Here is a 19,160-nt window from a genome sequence, read left to right as displayed (position 1 = left end):
ATTCAATTCCACCCAGTAAAACTGCAGGCATATTTCTACAATTAGGCCCCACCACAGTAGGAGTTAATACCTGAAAACGGACATGAAAAGATATAACTAATGTCATAACTGTAATGAACTTTACATCCTGAGGCAGTGCTTCTTCAGGCCAGTAGTTTCAAAACAGCATCACCCAAATGAGTCAAATCAATGAAACATAAAACTAGAGCTCACTAAGAATTTGACAGCTTTAATAAATAAAGGCTATTCAAGTTTCACTTACCAAATATTTAGCCCTACAAAGTTTAACATGGAGAATATGTAATCTCCACCAATCAACATTCCGATGTAAGCAATGGATATATTCTGAAAGGAAACAAAAGTCATGCATTTATTTAAGTCAGACTTCATCTCCATGAATACAAGTGATACCAACTAATTCACTTTTCTAAGGAAATAGCTATACTGTGTTGCTGACCACTCTAAAATCAGCCTTTAAATTCATTTCATGGGATGTCAGCCTTATGGATAACATAACAATGAAAAGAATAATAAAATCAGTATGTTTTCTAAATGCATACAATGCACTGAGAGTGATGAGTGAATTTCTGGGAAAAAAATTAGCTATTTGATATTAGGTAAAATGAAGCTAAGGTCACCTTTTGAAATTTATTTCTTTATCATCTTCGGAATTCAGATCCCATTCCTTAAAACTGAGGTTTGGGTTCTCCAGCATAAAAAGGATGCCTTAAAGTTACGTAAAATTACTTCATTATTACCTTAAAAGGGTTATCTGCTTACTTTTCCAACTAAATATGCACTGAAATCACTTGGTACAGGTTCAAGACAGGAACAGTTTAAAGATTCTACCTCTCACCCACCCCAATCAAGTTTTGGAAAAATTGTCCCCTAAAGACAGACAGAAAGCTGCAAAGCGTGTGAAAGTTTACCAACACTTTGTTGCTTTCAAATGTTTTAGCAGCTAGCCTGGACAATGACATCAGTCTCTGCTTTCTCTACTGGAAACTGCTGCATCATAAACTGCTAGTCAACTTTAAAGCTGCCCAGAGTGTGTCAAAGACTATTACAGCTTAGAAAGTAGAAATAGTCTTGCTCTGACTTAATGGTTTGATGCAGACATATAAAATTTAAAAGAACACTTTCAGGGCCACAGAATGAAAACTAGATTAATCTTGCAGTTTTCAAAAAACTAAAAAGAGAAGTACCATGCTTCTTTTGCAGATTTTGTTATGCTAAAGGCATTGTTTTCCTTAGTCATGGAAGGGAGCACTTTCAGGACTGTTATTCCTGTGCCTAAGCTAGTTTGAATTCTGAAAGTGTTTTGCCCACAGCTGCATAAGTTTTATCTTTTACTAAAGCTCTTTCAGCTTTACAGTTCTGTGTTTCTCTCCAAACTGGCCTACAAAAAAAGTGCGTGAGCAGTAAGGGATGTTCCCAGACATGCAGTCCTCATCAATAAAAGCAAGATGCACGGTTTTAGATTAAACTGGGTTAAAGAAAACAGACTGTAAGAACACAGGGTTCAGTTTTTAAGACATGCATGTTTTGGTGTTGATCAAATTGACCAGAATTTTTACAAACCAAAATGAAACAGTCCATTCAGCTAGAACACAAGTGCTCAAACAGAGGCTGAGGTACTTAACCATAAAGCACACTCTGTACTTCAGCTTAGTCGTTATTCTGTCCCTATGAAAGCCCTGTGTATCAGCTGCAAGGGAAATTAGTTCAGCCCAAAGTAAAAGCAGGTTAGTCCCTATCAGTTCACCTGGATTTGCATCAGGGCATCTTGACTAACACACAATAACCTAATAAACAGAGGCAGGGGATAGTACCTGATGAAATGTGGCTAAATGTACATCTTTTAATTAAAGTGGTTTGAGTTTCTCTGGTAGGAGAAATAAAGATCAATACAAAGAATGCTTTCTAGAGCATACCTGACCTTCAGTGCAAGAGAACAGGGTCACTTTGCGGTGTGACCTTGGTTGGCACAAGCAGTGTCTGAGTATTAGCCCTCATTTTGAGTTTCCATCTCAAAGTACAATCAAGACCGCTGCTAAGCCAATGATCTTCCCAGTCTATCTGAGCATTTTTATTTCCCTCTTCTACTCCATAACTCACCTTGATGGCACCAACTACTGTTGTTGTGAGCGCAGAGTTGTAATGACTGCACAGGACAGTAGAATACATCAAGAGAAACCTAAATAAAGGAGAAAATTTTATAAATTCCTCCCAGGGACCCCGGAAGTTTAGCAACACTTTGAGATGTTCAACATTTTCTGGATCAATACTTTCCTGGGATCTATAATCCCACCTGTTTCAAACCCTAAAAGAATAATTTCTGTGAATCTCTATTTTAAGTTAATGATGTGCACATAGAGGATATTCAAAATATATGTTAAAATGTGCTACTTGAGCTCTAGCAGAGTCATCCCTTTTCTATGTGCTTTTTATATGTCAGTATTTGAAGTTTGTTTGACCCCTTGGTTGTGACACGTGGAAGATAAGAACATGATGCAACTCATTCTTCCTTTGTCTCTGCAGTTTCAACAGGAACAAAGCATTATTTCATTACTTTTAAGTGTCCCACATTTTTCCAGCTGCTTTAAAGGATAAACACACTGAAACAGTTCCTATACTCAAAGACTTACATGCTATTAACTGCAAAAAAGTTAGATGATCAGAAGAGACAGTACAGAAAACATAAAGCTAAATGTCATGTTGTTCAGCACTGTACTGTGAGGTCAAAAACACAGATAGCACTGAGTGGTTATTTACACCATTAGAAATAATTAAAAGTCAAGACATAACCCTGGGGGAAAACCATTTTCTTTGGACTTTAACATAATTTACTAGTGAGTCTTACATTTGAGATTTGCAATTTGAAACACTGTCATGAAAACATCCTGCTTGATTTCCCTGTGTCCTTACCCCAACAAGCAGGAAAGAATAAATTGAAAGACAAAGAAAAAATTTGTCCAGTGCTGGAAATGTGTTGCCTATTAAAAAAAGAGAGAAAGAGAATTATGTGCTATATAATCAACTGTAAACACATATAAAATATACTTCATATGAAAATATGTAAATTCACAAAATATGTTTAATTCTTACCAAAATTATGAACCATTTATATTACTACTGGAAAGAGTTTAATGCATCTAACTCGAGAGACAACAGAATGACAGCACCCATGATACCTAGACACATGTAACATGTAGAGCAGTGCAGATACACAAGTGCATGCTGTAAGCAATGAACAAAAATGCAACACAGAAAGCTGGTTTGGTATTTACTGACAGATACTAACACAATGAATAATAACACATAATAAATAGTGGTGATATGAGACAGACGGAAACAGCAAATACATAAATAATTTCCTCTAAATCTATTCTATACCACAGATATGTTCATGAGCTGCTTTAAAGGCCCAAGCCTGCATTTTTGAGTATTACTAAGGTCTCTCCACAACGCAGGTCAATGAAAAGGCTCAATCATCACTTTGAAGACTCCTCCCTAGGGAAGTGCAGCAAACAAACACAGAGTGCCACACAAACAGTCACTAAGAAATATGTTACAGATTATTTTACATCTCTAGTAACTCCCAGATATGCCTCATTTTAATCTGGTTACTTTACACTCACTACATAAGCACTAAATTCAGCTAAGGCTGAACACATCCCTGAGAAACAGAATAAAGGCCATAGAATAATAGAATAATAGTCCATGCTGAGCCTTCACCATTTGAGGTAATAGGTAAGAGGGAACTTGAGCAGCTCTGCCCTGCTATAATTGTGCTGGCGTGCAACAAAAACCTGCAGAATATAACAGAGAGCCATTCTGGGGCTTCCTTCCTCTTACATGACATCATGCTTTTCTGTCCTCACAGTGAGCCAGCTGGTGAAGGAGAAATTCCAGGAGTAAGTGGGACATTCACTTACAAACGGCAATCTCTACAAGATTACAGAAGTAGCTAGGGGAGCAGAAGCATGTCCGCATGTCCCTATCACATAGACTTGGTACTGATGTTTTGACTTCACAGCAAAAGACATGCTGTGATAGGTCAAGGCAAGACACTCCGCCAGGGTAAAAACTGGTCTGAAAATCTGCTAAGTACAAGGGTTATCTACAATCATTTCCTGACTCATCATTGGTATTTTTCCATTTCTCTGTTTTCTCTGCTATTTGATTTCTGTGTGTCACACTGACACTAGTTATCTGCATCATTTAATAGGACTTCTATTGTTAAGTGACCAAACCAGCATGATGCACAGCAAGCACAATGTATTTCTCTAATAAATACTTATTCTTTTCAGGTAATTGAGCATTAAGTTGTTTGCAGCAAATCAGCCAGTGGGCACAACACACTCTTTATTTTTCCCATGAACTAAACCTAGCAACAAGGTAAACTTCTCTGACCAAGTCTCCCAAAATGTCTCCAACCCTCTGCACTGGAAAAGCAGTTGAAACCTTACAGATATACAAACTTGGGCCCCTTTTCCAATATGGGCAGCTGCTGCATTTTCCTAAACTGGCACAAGGTCATGCTGGACTGATGTCACAAAGAGATTTCACATTCACACCAGACCTGTTTCCACCACTTTCAAGGAATCCTAATTTTTCTGCTTAAAGCAGAATTCTAAGAACAAAATGACAAACTCATGTGAGTTCAAGGCACAACAACATACAACAAAGAACATTGCAATGATTTATTACATCCTGCAAAGAATTTTCAGTGGCGAATGCCACGCATTTCTAGAAAGAAATATGAGTGACTAGACTCATTTTACTATTAAGAAAAAGGCACCTCAGCAAGTATGTGAGGGAGCCAGGAAAACCTTCTGGTCTGATACTTTATGTATCAGGACATACTGCCTACAACACTGTACTAGGATTACCTGGGGAGAATCTTGCTCTCATTCTATGAGAATGCAAAACGTAGGTTACCAAACTAGACTGAGACTAAACAGAAATCTGTCCTGGACATCAGAATGAGAGGAGGACTGCAAATTGTCTGTATACTTGCAATCTCATTTTAGAGCATGTGGCAAATCACACAGAGCAGCTGGATTCTCAACCAATTGTTCTAGCTGGGGGCCTCCAGACATACGTTAGTTCATAGACAAAGAGTCAAATAAGGACTGTCACACAAATTCAGCTTCCCCTTAAGTGAAAAATCACAAGCTCTTACCTGTGAAGGGCAAGTCCAACTCACACTTTTCAAATACTCATCACTAACATGGAGGTAGGATTACCTCTTTAGACACAAACAAGAAGCCCAACCCACTGACCAAATGAAACCTTAACAAAATAACATTATTAGTCTGAGATATGCACTATTGCTACTTACCTGCTGAAAGTCTCCAGTAGAAAAGCTAATAATAACTGTTGGAATCACCATGAAACAAGCATTATAGAACAGGACACCATATTTTCCCAACTCCTGTGAGAAATGAAACATGATGTTTGGCATTAAAAGCCATTTGGGAGCAAAACAGTACATATTACTCTGGCAATTCTCCTGACATTACTGTCAGTGAGTAAACAGAATATAACACATCTCAATTTAAAATACAACCTTGCAATCCTTGGATTCAGTATTTCATACTAAGCTGAATTTCCACTTCAGTCACTTTGTGCACACAACAGAGTATTACTACTCTGTTACACCTTGGACACTTTCTATACAACACCAGGAACTTCCAGAAGCACGGGTCTAAAAGTGCTTTGTGTTGACTTCACGTAAGTCTCTGCCTGGCCAAGGAATCACCCAGTCCCTCTACTGCAAATCAACCATGAAAACACATAACAGGAAAAAGAATTCTTCCCCTGGCTGTTCTGTATCAAGAATGCATATATCAACTGAAATGTGAAAGTAAACAAAGTTATTTATTAGTTCATAATGGTAAGTACATAAAAGTCATATAATAAGTAGTCCACTGTTATTATATTGTCATAATGCTAAATTCAATCTAATCACTCCTCAGTTACCTTTGGATCAATTTTCTGCTTTGTATAAACTCCATTTGCTGCTGTGAAGATATCGTTTAGCAACACAAAGATATAGCCCTCCAGATTGAAAGACAGATCAGACCTGGGAAAGAAATACTATATTGCAAATAAGCAAAAAATGTGCAATGCATTGCATTACCTTTCTTACCTAGATGAATATTGCAAATGAGGATATGCAAATCCTGTGAACTCCAACCAGTCACAGGTTCTGCTTCAAGCTTTCTTTGTAAGTCAAAGTACTTTACATTTCTCAGTCACAGGACCATCACAAATTAGACATCAGAGAGTTCCTAGTACTCAGTGTGAAAGTGGCAGGAAATGTTCGGTTTTCATTCAGAGAAGAATTTCACCCATTGCAACCCTGACAACCAGTCCAATTATAACTGAGTATACTTACCTATTTCTTTTAATACAAAAAATACCTAGGGAATAAAATCTAAGTGGTTTTTACAGTCAGACCAGACATGCTGTCATCCTTTCTATTTTGACTAGTTACCTCATAGATATGGACTAATTCATTTAATAGGACATGGCTCTATCAGGGTCACATCACATTGAAATTATTTTCCCTTGTTCATAGCAAAGCCAGGAAACAAACAAACAAAACATTACCTTTCCAGTTAGGTAAAGGAATGTTCAAACAGAAAACAGAGGACAACAGCATACGAGTACTTTGTGAACCTTATCTCACAATGGAACTTATTAAAAAAAAAAAGTGTGGTTTTTTTGTGATTAAAAAAACAGACAATGCCTAACTCCATATTTGACAATCAAAAATACACTTTTCAAAGATTATTAAAATACACTTTTACCATGAAATAAAAGCAGCATTCCTCACACAGTTTTAACTTGCTTCACTCACTATCCTGCAAACATGGAAAACCTAGAGGTGGAAAAAGACACACACAAAGACTGCCAGCATGAATTGGATTTTTTCCTTTGTATACCTGCACCTCCCAGTGATGTCACTACAGAGATTTTCCAAATCAACTTTATCCAGAGTAACTGATCTCACCTTAGGTTTACTTGGAACTAAACAAAGAAAAAATCCTCCTGCTGTCCCTCCCCTCATAATACAGCTTTGTATAGAAAATTAAAACCTTACCCAGCAGCTATGAAAGCCCCAAGAATGATGGCAAATACGCTGACTATAATATTCAGTGGATACCGCTTCCTGCAGGCAAAAATTAAACAGTTCAAATTTTTATTATTTGAAGGGGAGATTAAATGGCTGTCTGCCTGAAAAGTTTCAAAGCAATTAATAATCACAGAACATTTAACAGGAGGGCAAAGTCTTGATAACCTTACAGAAACAACGTGATTGCCCACGTGCCACACTGTCAGACATTGGCCCTGAGAACGGAGATTGGAAAAGCACTGGGAGCACTCTGTTACTAGACAATTATATAAGTAAAGATCAAAGGTTTAAAGTAACAGCACTGAACCAAACTAATTTAATGTGTCTTGATATCCATGATAGACATAATACAGTGTCTTCCAGCAGTCCAATAAAGGAAAATCACTGTACATCTCTCACGCAGTTTTTCGTATCACCTTTGTTGAGGAAGATGCCACACAGTACACTCTCTGGATTATTTTCAAATAGATACTTATTTTGAACTCCAACTGAAACTTTGTACTTGAAAGGGAAAACATGGTGCTTGTAACACTCTTCACTACTACATCAGTGTTGCCACAGAGTAATGAAAAGCATACTGTAAAACTATCCTGGTTTTTATATCTACACTACTTTACTTGGAAGTATCTTAAGTACTCATTTTTTGCACAATACTGCAATATGCCTTACAGATATTCCCCTGGACCTTATTCTGTCAAGATAGACTGAGATAGAAGATCCATCAAAACAAAATGCACAACTCTCTGAAGAAATGCTCTTGGAGAAATCGTGTGTGTAAAAGAGCACATCTGTGGACCACTGTCCCAACAATAAAGAACTAAGCAGACTCTAGATAAATTAGGCTTTGATCATAATGACTCTCAAGAGGAACAACCCAAACCTTAACTGTTTAGAAAATCCTGACATAAGCCTGCACAGACTTTCTAGAGTCCTTCCACTGTCAGCCCTGAGAAAATACACTGTGTCAATCTGTACCAATACAGCATTCTGCTCCCAAGCTTTCCTTTGGTTAGGATGCTGCTTGCACTCATAGCCCACAGTGCCGTTCTCCAGCTGAGCACGTATGATAATCTCACAGACTCACATTTTTTTCTCACTTGCCTGTGGGAGTCCTCAGTCCAACAGAAGACAGCTAGTTTTGCTTTCACTGGGAGAACTTAAAATTACAAAATAATTCCAGAGCATCCCCAAATATGAATCACATTGATCAACTAAATGCTGCTTCAGCCAAAAGGAGATGACAGTTTACTTGGGGGTTTTTGAAAGCTTTCCCCCGACCATCACTCTCGTATTGCCTGGGTTCAGCTTTAGCAAGCTGGTTTTCTCCTCGTGAGTTCATCTTGTCCAGTACCAGCCATGTGGATAGAACTGTGAAGTTCTAGACGAAGTATGATGTATTTGTACTCCTGTTCCTCCAACTCAGTACAGTTGAAACGAGAGACCCTGAGCAGCTAGCATATCCTCCTTACTTTCTCATGAAAAATAACATGGGTGTCTGTAAGTAAGGAATTCTCTGATTCAACAACTGGTAGATACTCTTTTGCTTCATTAACTTGGTATGTTTTCAGACTTGACCCAGACAGCTACTCTACATAAGCAGACTGCCATGCTATCAGCACTGTTTGGAGACATAAGGATCTGTCTGTTTAAAGCAGCTTGCAGTTTCGAAGCCTCCAAGGTAAGACACAAACATAACCACTCAAAGTGTCTGAGTTGTGTCTGCTGACCTGAAACCTGTGCAACAGTCTAGAGAAAGAATTTTTCTAGTGAAAATTAAGTCAGGCTGATATTTTTCCTCTTCACTAAAATGTATATATCTATGCCTTCAAAAAAGATACATAAAATCACTTTGCTTTTCTCTATTTGTAAGTAAAAATCACTCATTCACTATTCTGATGAGATGACATAAGTAACCCATTTAATATGATCTAAAATAAAGGTATCTTAAATGAAAAAAAGAAAAAAAAACAAACAAAAAAGATCACCCAAGTATGATGATTTCCAGCAGTAAAGTAAGTGGAATGGTAAACTTCCTGAGCACTGTAAACATCGGCAAACTGTCAAAAAAACAAAATAAAATCCAAGCAGAGTATCAGATTAACAGCATTCTTATATTCCAATTCTTATTTTACTAACCAGGGGATGGAACATTCAGTCCATCAATAAGAAACCAAACCAAATACCAAGTCACTTAGCACATATATAAAATTCAGTCTGACATTAGATGCACATTAGACAACCAAATCATTGAAGGATAACAAGCTTTGCCAATTTGTAAACCAGTGCAACTGGCTATGTTCTGAAGGTCACTCTGCTTTACTGAAATGGAATATAATAGGTATTTTCTACCTAGCATAACCCTGATGAAATAATTCTTTCTTCAAAATCCCCAAGCAGAGTTAAATAAAAAATATTTCTATTGTAAACTTAAGAGGCAATAAACCTGTCTCTGAAAACATGTAACAGAAATAAAATACAAAGAAAACATGCTTAGTAAACAAGCTGTACTTTGAAAAAAGTAAAATTAATCCATGACCAAAAAATTAGAGGAAACACAAGAAACATGAAAGGTGGGACCAGCTGCAACTACCAAACAAAATGCTACTTTTGAGCAACATGTTGTTGATCTTCATGAAGTAATGCAGTTGGAAACCCTTCTGGGTGAGAAACACTTTCATCTGACACTTTGGAAATGTGACAGCATGGCCATATGGACCAATTAATCCCCTGCTTAAGATAGCTATTAGCAATTGCATTAATAAATGATACAATTCCTAACAAAATGTTTAATAACTTTACAACAGGCATTTTGAATTTATGCATAGGATCATCTACGCCTTCCAGACAACCCAAACAAGGTGGAGAATTCCATAATGTAAACAAGTATCATATATTTTAACAAAAGGCAATGTAACAAAATGTTAGTGGCAGAAACACTGCAGGCATTTTTAAGCTTCTGTTATAAAAATTAGTTTCAACTAGTAAATCTAAAAGAGGTACACCAGCCACAGGAGAGGAAGAAGGTTCATGTACCCTACAAAACATTTAAACTTACAGTCAGAGAAAAGGGAAAGAAAAAGCCAACTTTCACAGTTTTGAAATTATTTTCATATTCACAATAGCTGAGGAGAGTACCGCCTAAATCTTTATGTCTATTTCAGTGGAAATAGTGAACACATTCAACAAAGAGTTGCAGAATCAGGCATCTAGTGTTCATAGCTAGAGAACATAAATTCTATAAATAAAAAGAAATGTTAACAAATTAAAAGTAATACATTGGGGGACCGCATCACTCATCATTCTCTACAACTCCCTGGAAGAAGGGTGTAGTGAGGTGAGGGCAGGTCTCTTCTACTGTGCTGTAGTGAGATCACCATAGCAAATGGCCTTCAGCTGAGACAGGGGAGATTCAGACTAGATATTAGAAAATAATTTTCACTGTTAGGGTGGTCAGGCATTAGAGTGGGCTGTCCATAGAGGTGGTGGAGTCACCATCCCTGAGGGTGTTTGGATCTGGCACTGGGTGATGAGGTCACTGGTCCAGGGTTACAGTGGTAATGCTGGGTTGATGGTTGGACTAGATGATTTTAAAGGTGTTTTCCAACCTTGACAATTCTATGATTCTGTTATTCTATTTTCTTTCCTAGCATCTGTCTCATAGTTATGAAATGCACACAAACCTGCAAAATTCTGTTTTGGTTTAGCTTAGTACCAAACCCTCAGGAACCTGCAATGACAAAAAAGCCACCACAACAGTAGGGCTGTATCCTCCAGTGCTGGTGCAGCCATCATGCTTCTGTGCTCCTCTTTCACAGAAAATACAGTCATTCATTCTATTACAGCACGCCTACATTACTTACACGTTTTTAGCACTGGCATGGAAACAACTCTTATGGATCTACGCTTACAGGCACATGGGAGTCAAGGCACTGTTCAGCAGTGCTCCCTGACAACCTGCTTTTGGCGCTCAGCAGGGCTCAGCCACCACCACCACCCCACTACACAGCAGTTTTTTCATCTCTTGGTGATTCCTAAGTACCTGCCATGACATTGTGGTACAAATATTTTCCTTGTGCTTCTTCCTTCAGAAACATCTTACAGTTTTCCAACTCTCTGGTTAGGACACCCAGGAAAAGCTGGACGCTTAGGCATGAAGCACAAGTGAAAGCACTTTCATGGCCACATAGGAGTATAGTGATTTTATGTCAGTACAGCCCTGGCTAAGCTCTCCTTAAAGGAAGCAGACAACTTGTAAAGAGATCAAATGTTTAGGTAAAAATTTCATAACAGTACCAGGGGTTTAGATAGACAGGCAGACAGACACCACATGAATTTAAGACTCTAGACAATGACCTTCTGTAGTGTTTCTTCTTTACCCCACAAGAGAAAAGGGTAAAATCCAAACAGTCTACTTATAACTTCTATTTACTGTACCTGAGTTTGCTGGTACTTGATAATCCACTTAAGTGGTTTCCAACATAAATCAGAGGCAGAGGAAACAACTGTGATAAAATTAAAAGCACAACTCAGATTATTATGTTTAGAAGTACTTTCGAGAAACTTTACTTGACAGAATTTGGTACGTGTAATATCAGATGTACTTTTAGCAAGAAAGAGGGTTTTTTTAAAGAGGAAAATAATGTAACTATGCTGCTAACTCATATGCAGCTCCCATTTATGTGACTGGTCATGACCACAACTTCCCTGATGTAATTAAAAGAGTTGCAATCTACCACTAATGAGATTTAGAATCCATTTAGAGTAAATGTTAATCAGTTTTATTATAGTTACTATAATCCTCATATTAATACCCATTTTAACATTTAATTTTAGGTATAAAAGTAATATTAGTAACAGTAGCTAAATAAGCAAGTGAAGAGATGGAATAAAAAAATTAATAAACTGTATGCTGTGCTTTTCTACGTACTCTACATATATTCGTATAGCTGGAAATTGCAACATTTTAGATCTAACAAAAAAAATTATGTGAGATACTAGAAAGGAAAGGTAAGTATTTATGAGTAAATTAAACTTTACTTCTATAAAAGAGACTGGCTTGCACAGAAACATATGGTCCATAACACAATACAGAGAAACAATAACAGAACTTCAGAGCCTTAAGAAAATGTATGAGAAGCCATGGATCCCTACAATAATCAGCTGCAATTCAAAGCCATTAATTTTCTTCTGACAGAAAAAATTACAGTATCACAGAATGGGTAAGGTTGGAATTTGTAGAAGATTTAAACCAACCGAAGTAATCAATGGGGACAAAGGCAGTGTGTACGTTTGGTCCCACTCACTATCAGTCAAGAGGGGCTGAAATGGCAGAAGACATAACAGAACCTCTATCCGAATGTGTAATAGTTGCTCTTGTTCCTACACAGGGACACTTCAGGTTTGTGTTTGTCGAAGGCTATGCATTCTTAAAACTTTGTCTGCTGGAAAAGCATACAGAGGAATGGGGTGTTTTATCTATGTTAAAAATTCTGCCTTTTTTTACAGCAAGAGAGAAGAAAGGTGAAATGAAAGCTAACTGATAGTCAACTGAAGCTAACTTTTAAGTGAAAGTCACAGTAAAAGTAAACAGGACTTGTAGTGGTTTGGTCCAAAATACTCATTACTGTTTACTTCTTATAAATCATTATCACCGAGCACAGCACGATAGAAATCCTGATTTGTCTCCCTTCTCTGTAAAATTTACATATCAGGGACAAGATTGGAGCAAGCTGTGGATAGGCAAACAACCTTAGGGACCAAAAAAACACCAGTACCTCAATGAAACCTAAGGACCAGAAAGACATGAGTACATCGAGCCAGAGAGACATTATGAACTCAACCAGCATGGTGACTACTTTACCCCAACACAGAATAAGTAAATTCAAACCAAATTGTAATTACTACAGGTTTTTTCACTTTCCTTCGAGCCACGCAGTTGGTTGCCACTAAATTTGTACCGGTTTGGCCAAATTTAGAAAGAAAGAAAGCAGGAGTATAAGTAACAATAAATATTCAGCCTGTCAACATAAGTTTGCAAAAATTTTGTAATGCACTGTCTCATCTACAGGTTTTTATTTAGAACATTTTGGTTCATTTAATCTATAGACTGAAAACAGCAGGAATTACATTACCTTTCCTCTGAGATTTGTTCCATTGTAAGGACAAAATTACAACATCCAGCACAACAGCAGAGATCAGTGAATCATTTACTTAAAAAGGGTCAGGAACTTCAAAGCTTCATCACTAAAATAAGCATTTCACTACTTTAAAACTCTAGCTGAAAGCACTGAAGACATAAACCAGTTCAGGAGTGAAAAGTAATGATTATCTTAGTGTCAAAGCAAAAGTTGACAAAAGGATAAGGGGTTGACCTAAGGGTTCCTTAAAAAGTAGGGAAATCAACAATGAGTAATCCAGCGGATTCACTGTGACTAGTTAAACTCAGCACTACAAGCAATATGCAAGTCCTGGGTGCTAAAATGATGACTGCTCCCAGCCTATCCAGTGAAGTCTCCCAAACAACAGATATTATTAGGATAAAGAAAAAGGGTGCTGTATTTTTTTAATGACTTTGTACTTAAGTTAAAGTGAAGACAACAGCAGTTGGACTGGGGAGGATGGAGGGAGGAAACTTCTCAAGGTCTCAATAAGTTGTTTGTAAGTCAAACTCAAAGCTACCCACTGGGAAACCTTTCTTATTCTGGAATAAAGAAGGATTATCCATTTTATGAATGATACCACAGATTTTCCTCCAAGACTTGTACATGTAGAAATGCCAATGATTTCAACATGCATTAAGAATAAGTACGTCTCTGAGACATCCATTGTAAACCTCACACTGATAGCAAGACATGATTCTGCAGTAAGGACGCTGGCCTGAAAAGCTGTAATATCTGAGCCCTGCAGCAGGGCTGGGAACTCTCTGCGTGTCCTGGAGCAAACATGACCAATACCCTGCAACAAGACATAAACACACAGGCTAATGCATCAAAGAAACACTCCAGCAACATTGTATAGATGCAAAAATCTTCAAGGATCATTGCTGTAGTCATTTCACATCCTAGTTCACAAACTGAGGTAAGAGGAGACCCTCTCACATTTGCTCTGTCCTGCCTCTTTAGACCAGACACATTTAAGGTCTGTATGATGCAGCTAGTCACTACCTACAGCATTTTCAAGTGGGCATTATTTTAGCCCCTATGGAACGTAAATCTTATACAGGGAGTCAACCATTGTTTCAGTTTCTCATCTATCATATTATTTTTCTATTATTTTATTACATGCTTCATTCATATTTCTAAGCAGCCTTTCTCCCTTCATGCGTGTTCCAAAGTCTTTCACAAACATAGCTCCCATTGATCCCAGAGAGAGCTATATCCAGAAAAAACACTTCAGGAACATGAAAGAGTTCATCCAGCTGTATGAATGTGAAGCACCCTTCCCATGTGCTGCATAACAAAATGGCACCAGATTTCTCTGCAAAGAGTTTATCTCTACAGCCCAAACACACTAGAACACTGGAGAGAAATTAAAATTATCAAATCCAATTTTAAATGAAACAATGATACAAATAATCCGATTTGGAAAAGAAATGTAAATATTTTTCTTGCCTCCATAAGAAAGAATGGTACTGTAAGAAGTAACTCTTTCCTGTTAATACCAGGACATATGTAACCCTTACCTTCACAGGTATACTTTTGTCAAAATCAGGAAAGTGAACAATCTTATTTAGTTTTGACACATACAAGATAAGTATAGTGGCTGCCATCTAAACAAAAAGAAAAAAACGAGAAGTCATGTAAGAGCAAAATTGTAATGTATGAATGAAAAAACTGCTTCAAAGAAAAAATCTTTATATGAATTTGACAAATGCTAGGTTTTATGTATTTCTCTAAAAGAACAGCACAGAATGTGATTAACAAATTGAAATAATTTTACTCTTGTCAATTTTGCCAGCTATTTATTTAAAAGTAAAATACACACTAATACCTTACTATCCTGAAGAAAACTAGTGGCAGTCTGTGAAACAATGCATGCTGAGAAGGAGCTGAGAAAATAAAATAGGACACAATCCCAGAAAAACTGTGAAATTTTTACTCAGAGAGTTTTTGTTTAGTCTGCAGAATCACTCCTAAAGCATTTTTTTGGTAATGCAAGATGGAAGTTGGACATTGATCAGTCTGTTGACAACATGAGGAAGAAACAGTAAAGATGCATACAGAATTAAGGAGAATACCTGAGCAATCATACATCACAGATGTTAATGCCCAGGGAGTCAAAAAAAGGGTCAAATTCTCCTAATACAAAAATACAGTAATTGACTATCTATAGAATGAGGTGGAGTCATGTTCTGCAGACTAAATTATACTATATCATATGTACTTCATAAAGTGATCAGCGAAATCTCAGAAGGATCAGTCAACAAAAAAAAATAGAAATGCAATTAAATCTTAGGTTCTGCAAAGAAAAAAGGTGCAAAATCACGTGAATTATTGCCACATTTTCTAGTCTTTCACTGAAACATGATCTGTGGTTCCATGAGCTGTACGGATGTGTAGAACTCTCTCTAGCACCCAACAGCAGAGACACCAGACTTGTGGTACCCTGCTTTCAATTCTTCCTCACTACCCCCTGGTGTGCAACCTTGGCAGAAAGCAAATTCTCTGTAAAATGTATTCGCCTAAACAACATCTGCTTCAAAGCTCAATCTTTATCAGTGATCCCTCTGCAGTGACGCATTCCTCTTTATGGACCCAGTCCACAAGCATTTGCTTCCTAACAACAAAAATAATAAAAAACATTTCTGCTGCAATACTGCAACTTACCCACGGGCAAATAAAGCAACAAAGAATCAAAATTTTGCACTGGTCCTACTGGAATACTGCTGGGAAATGAGGAGAGATTTATGAGGAAATACACGGTTTGGCTACAAACAGGGGCAGTGTCTCTGCATATAGGCCACAAGTGCTCAAGGACCCTCATAGAATGCATGCACTTGCTAGAACAAAGCTGGACAGTTTTGAAGGCCAGATCTCTTAATTACTGAACTTTGCAAGGAGAAATAAACAGCATTCCAGTCTTTTACGTGACTCTCCAGGCAATAATTTTGACTCAAACTCAAAGTTGCCTGTTTTCAATGAAACAAATTATAGATCCTTATAGTGTATCTAATCCAGAAAGCAAGCAGTTCACTATAACTGATTTTGCTCCCTAAAATGTACCTCTATTATCATTAGTTTAACTTACAAAATAATGAATACTTTTATTATGCTTTACTTGTGAACATACCTGTCCAATTCCAAGAAACATTGGTGATGGGAAGCTGAAAAGCATGAACAAATATTTAGTACTGAGGAATGGGAAAAAAAAATTAGGAAAAATAAAAAAGTTAAAGTTTAATACCAAAGTCAACAATTAAACACGAGGATGACTGGCCTGTGCTTTGGAAGAGCTCAGGACTACACCAATTGTAGTAGTAGTATTTTATTTCTGCAGCCCAAATAATACAGCCCATGCACAGTTGATCAGTTCTGAACTGCTAGTTGTTTGTAAGTGAAGGTAACACACTTAGAGAACTCTTAATGCATCATTTCTTAAGTAGCCTCACATATACTTCATGCATCCTGAGATGGGATAGTAACTTAAACCTCTTGCAACTTGCTCTAACTTGGAAGCTTACCTCTGTAGTCCAAACATACTAGCAATATGTTTTTCTGAAAATCCAATTCTTAGGTAAATTTTGTAGAAATGTCTATTGTCTACTAAACCAGCTACATTCCTACCATAACCCTTCAGTTAGCTTTAGGTGAAAGCGTAGATAGAATCATAGAATAGTTTAGGTTGGAAGGGACCTTTAAAGATCATCTAGTTCCAAACCCCCTACCATGTGCAGGAACACCTTCCACTACTCCAGGTTGCTCAAAGCCCTATCCAGACTGGTTTTGAGCATCTCCAGGGACAGGGAGTCCACAGTCTGTCTGGACAACTTACTCTGGTGCCTTACCACTCCCACAGTAAAGAATTTCTTCCTAATATCAATCTAGACCTGTCCTCTCTCAGCTTAAGGCCATTTCCCTTTGTCCCATCACTACATGGCCTTGTGAAAAGTCCTCCTCAGGCTCTTCACTTTAGGTACTGGAAGGCCACAAAAAGGTCTTCCTGTAATATTCTCCAGGCTGAACAACCTTGTCTCTCTCAGCCTGTCTTCACAGGAGAGGTGCTGCAGTCCTGTGATCAGCTTAGTGGCCTCCTCTGGACTAGTTCCAATAGGTCCATGTCTTCTTTGTTTTGGAGGGCCCAAGGCCTGGATGCAGTTTTCCAGGTGGGATCTCACCAGAGCAGAGGGGCAGAATCCCCTCCCTTGACCAGCTGGCCACATTTCTTCTAATGCAACCTGGGTGGTTGGCTTTCTGATCTGCAAGCACACAGTGCTGGTTCATATTCAGCTTTTTGTCCACAAACACCCCCAGGTCTTTCTCCCCATTCTCCCTTCAGACTATATTTGTGCCTGGGATTGGCTCAATCCAGGTGCAGGACCTCATACTTGGCCTTGTTGAAGTTCATGACATTTGCAGAAACTGCTGTACTCCTACTTGGTGTGGTGAGAAACGTACATCTCAAATGAACACAGCTGGGATGGGAACAAAGCATTGGCGAAAGAAACAAACTCACTGAATCACAGCAGGAAGGCCATAACAGCATTACAGTCCTAACACAGAGTTAGGAGCAACCCATAGCAAAAGAGATTCAGGGAAACAGAGGTACCAGGGGCAGGAGAGGCATAAGAAATAACAGGACTTCCATTTATAATCATGTGACACCTAAACTGTCTTGTTTAGTACTTACAGCTACTCCATATAAAGATGGAGATTTCACCCACCTGTATTACACAGGTTTCTCCAGACGTTTGTGATTTGTAGAGGCCTAAATATTTCCAGCAATGCTGTAAGGTCTTCATACAAAACTTAGGCTTATCGATGGACATACTGTCCTTGATTATCTCACACAGATGTGCTAGATGTATGCCAGGGACTTCCAGGGAGCTGCAGTTTGTAGGATAAAACCTACTATAAACCAAAATCTCGACTTGCACCATGTATAATTTATGAGACATATTAAATACAGCTTCTACACATTCAAATAGCACTGAATGTTAGAAAATGACAGCAAGTTTGGCTTTTAAACTTTTTCATTTTGTTTTTTCTTTTTCTTATTTTGATTCAAGATGAGCTAAACCACAGCAAAAACAGAGCAAAGATTTTAAGTAAAACATATCAATGGTGAGAAAAACGGCAGTCACAGGACAATCACAGAATCACAGAATATCCTGAGTCAGAAGGGACCCACCCACAAGGATCATCGAAGTCCAACAAGTACAAATCTAGACTGGAAGAGTATGAACTGGAGATGAATGCTCAAGTTCCTCTAATTCCCACAGCTGCAAGACTAAGAGTAAAATGCAAAGCGTAAGAGGTCTGCAGTTAATGCAGTTGCTTTACACAATGGTAAGAGGATGCTAATGATTCCATATGGGTACTGGCACCATCAAGTCAGAGATGGACTCTTTCAGTGTTTTTATGATTAAGCCATCTTACGAGGTTCACTTTTCATTTCTGGCTACCTCAGAAAAGAAAGGTGCTGGAAGGAAGACACTGTTCGGCAGGAACAGTTAGGGAATACGCTGTTTCTCTCACGGGTGCCTGAGGTAGTGTGATCCCCTGGGAATAGCGAAAAGCCCCCGAGAAAAGACCGGCGTTGTCGGAACTCTGCCTGCCGTCGGGTGGTGCTGGAGAATTGGTACACACTGGGCACATACTGTGTACATACTGGAGACACCGGCCCGGCTTCCAGCACATTACCCACCAGCGGGCTGCCCGGGATTTGAGCTGCACGGGTGCCGTGGGTGACGCCAGCGGGAAGGGGAGCAGGAGCGGGAACGCTTCCCCGCCGGGCAGGGGGCAGCCTGGCACCGCCTGGCACCGCTGTCCCACCACCCGCGGGCGGGGGGACCGGG

At 38.4% G+C, this 19,160-nt stretch overlaps 1 protein-coding gene across 2 annotated transcripts in view; it reads right to left on the bottom strand.

The window, feature by feature from the left end:
- The window catches only part of SLC35D2 (solute carrier family 35 member D2), a 46,171-nt gene that overhangs the window by 26,712 nt on the left and 299 nt on the right, over positions 1-19,160 (bottom strand). For both annotated transcript variants that reach the window (XM_039566916.1, XM_039566915.1), the window contains exons 2-11: positions 16,436-16,469; positions 14,829-14,915; positions 11,582-11,649; positions 9,133-9,204; positions 7,115-7,183; positions 5,989-6,091; positions 5,348-5,440; positions 2,929-2,996; positions 2,119-2,197; positions 263-345 (exon numbers count right to left, since the gene is read on the bottom strand). In XM_039566916.1, the coding sequence (XP_039422850.1) occupies positions 263-345; positions 2,119-2,197; positions 2,929-2,996; positions 5,348-5,440; positions 5,989-6,091; positions 7,115-7,183; positions 9,133-9,204; positions 11,582-11,649; positions 14,829-14,915; positions 16,436-16,469 (756 nt within the window). The remainder of the gene's footprint in view (positions 1-262; positions 346-2,118; positions 2,198-2,928; positions 2,997-5,347; positions 5,441-5,988; positions 6,092-7,114; positions 7,184-9,132; positions 9,205-11,581; positions 11,650-14,828; positions 14,916-16,435; positions 16,470-19,160) is intronic.

The sequence above is a fragment of the Corvus cornix genome, chromosome Z (genome assembly GCF_000738735.6).
Source record: "Corvus cornix cornix isolate S_Up_H32 chromosome Z, ASM73873v5, whole genome shotgun sequence".
Classification (NCBI taxonomy): Eukaryota; Metazoa; Chordata; class Aves; order Passeriformes; family Corvidae; genus Corvus; species Corvus cornix.
The sequence above is the reverse complement of the archived record's forward strand: the minus strand, read 5'-3'. Positions and strand labels throughout refer to the sequence as shown.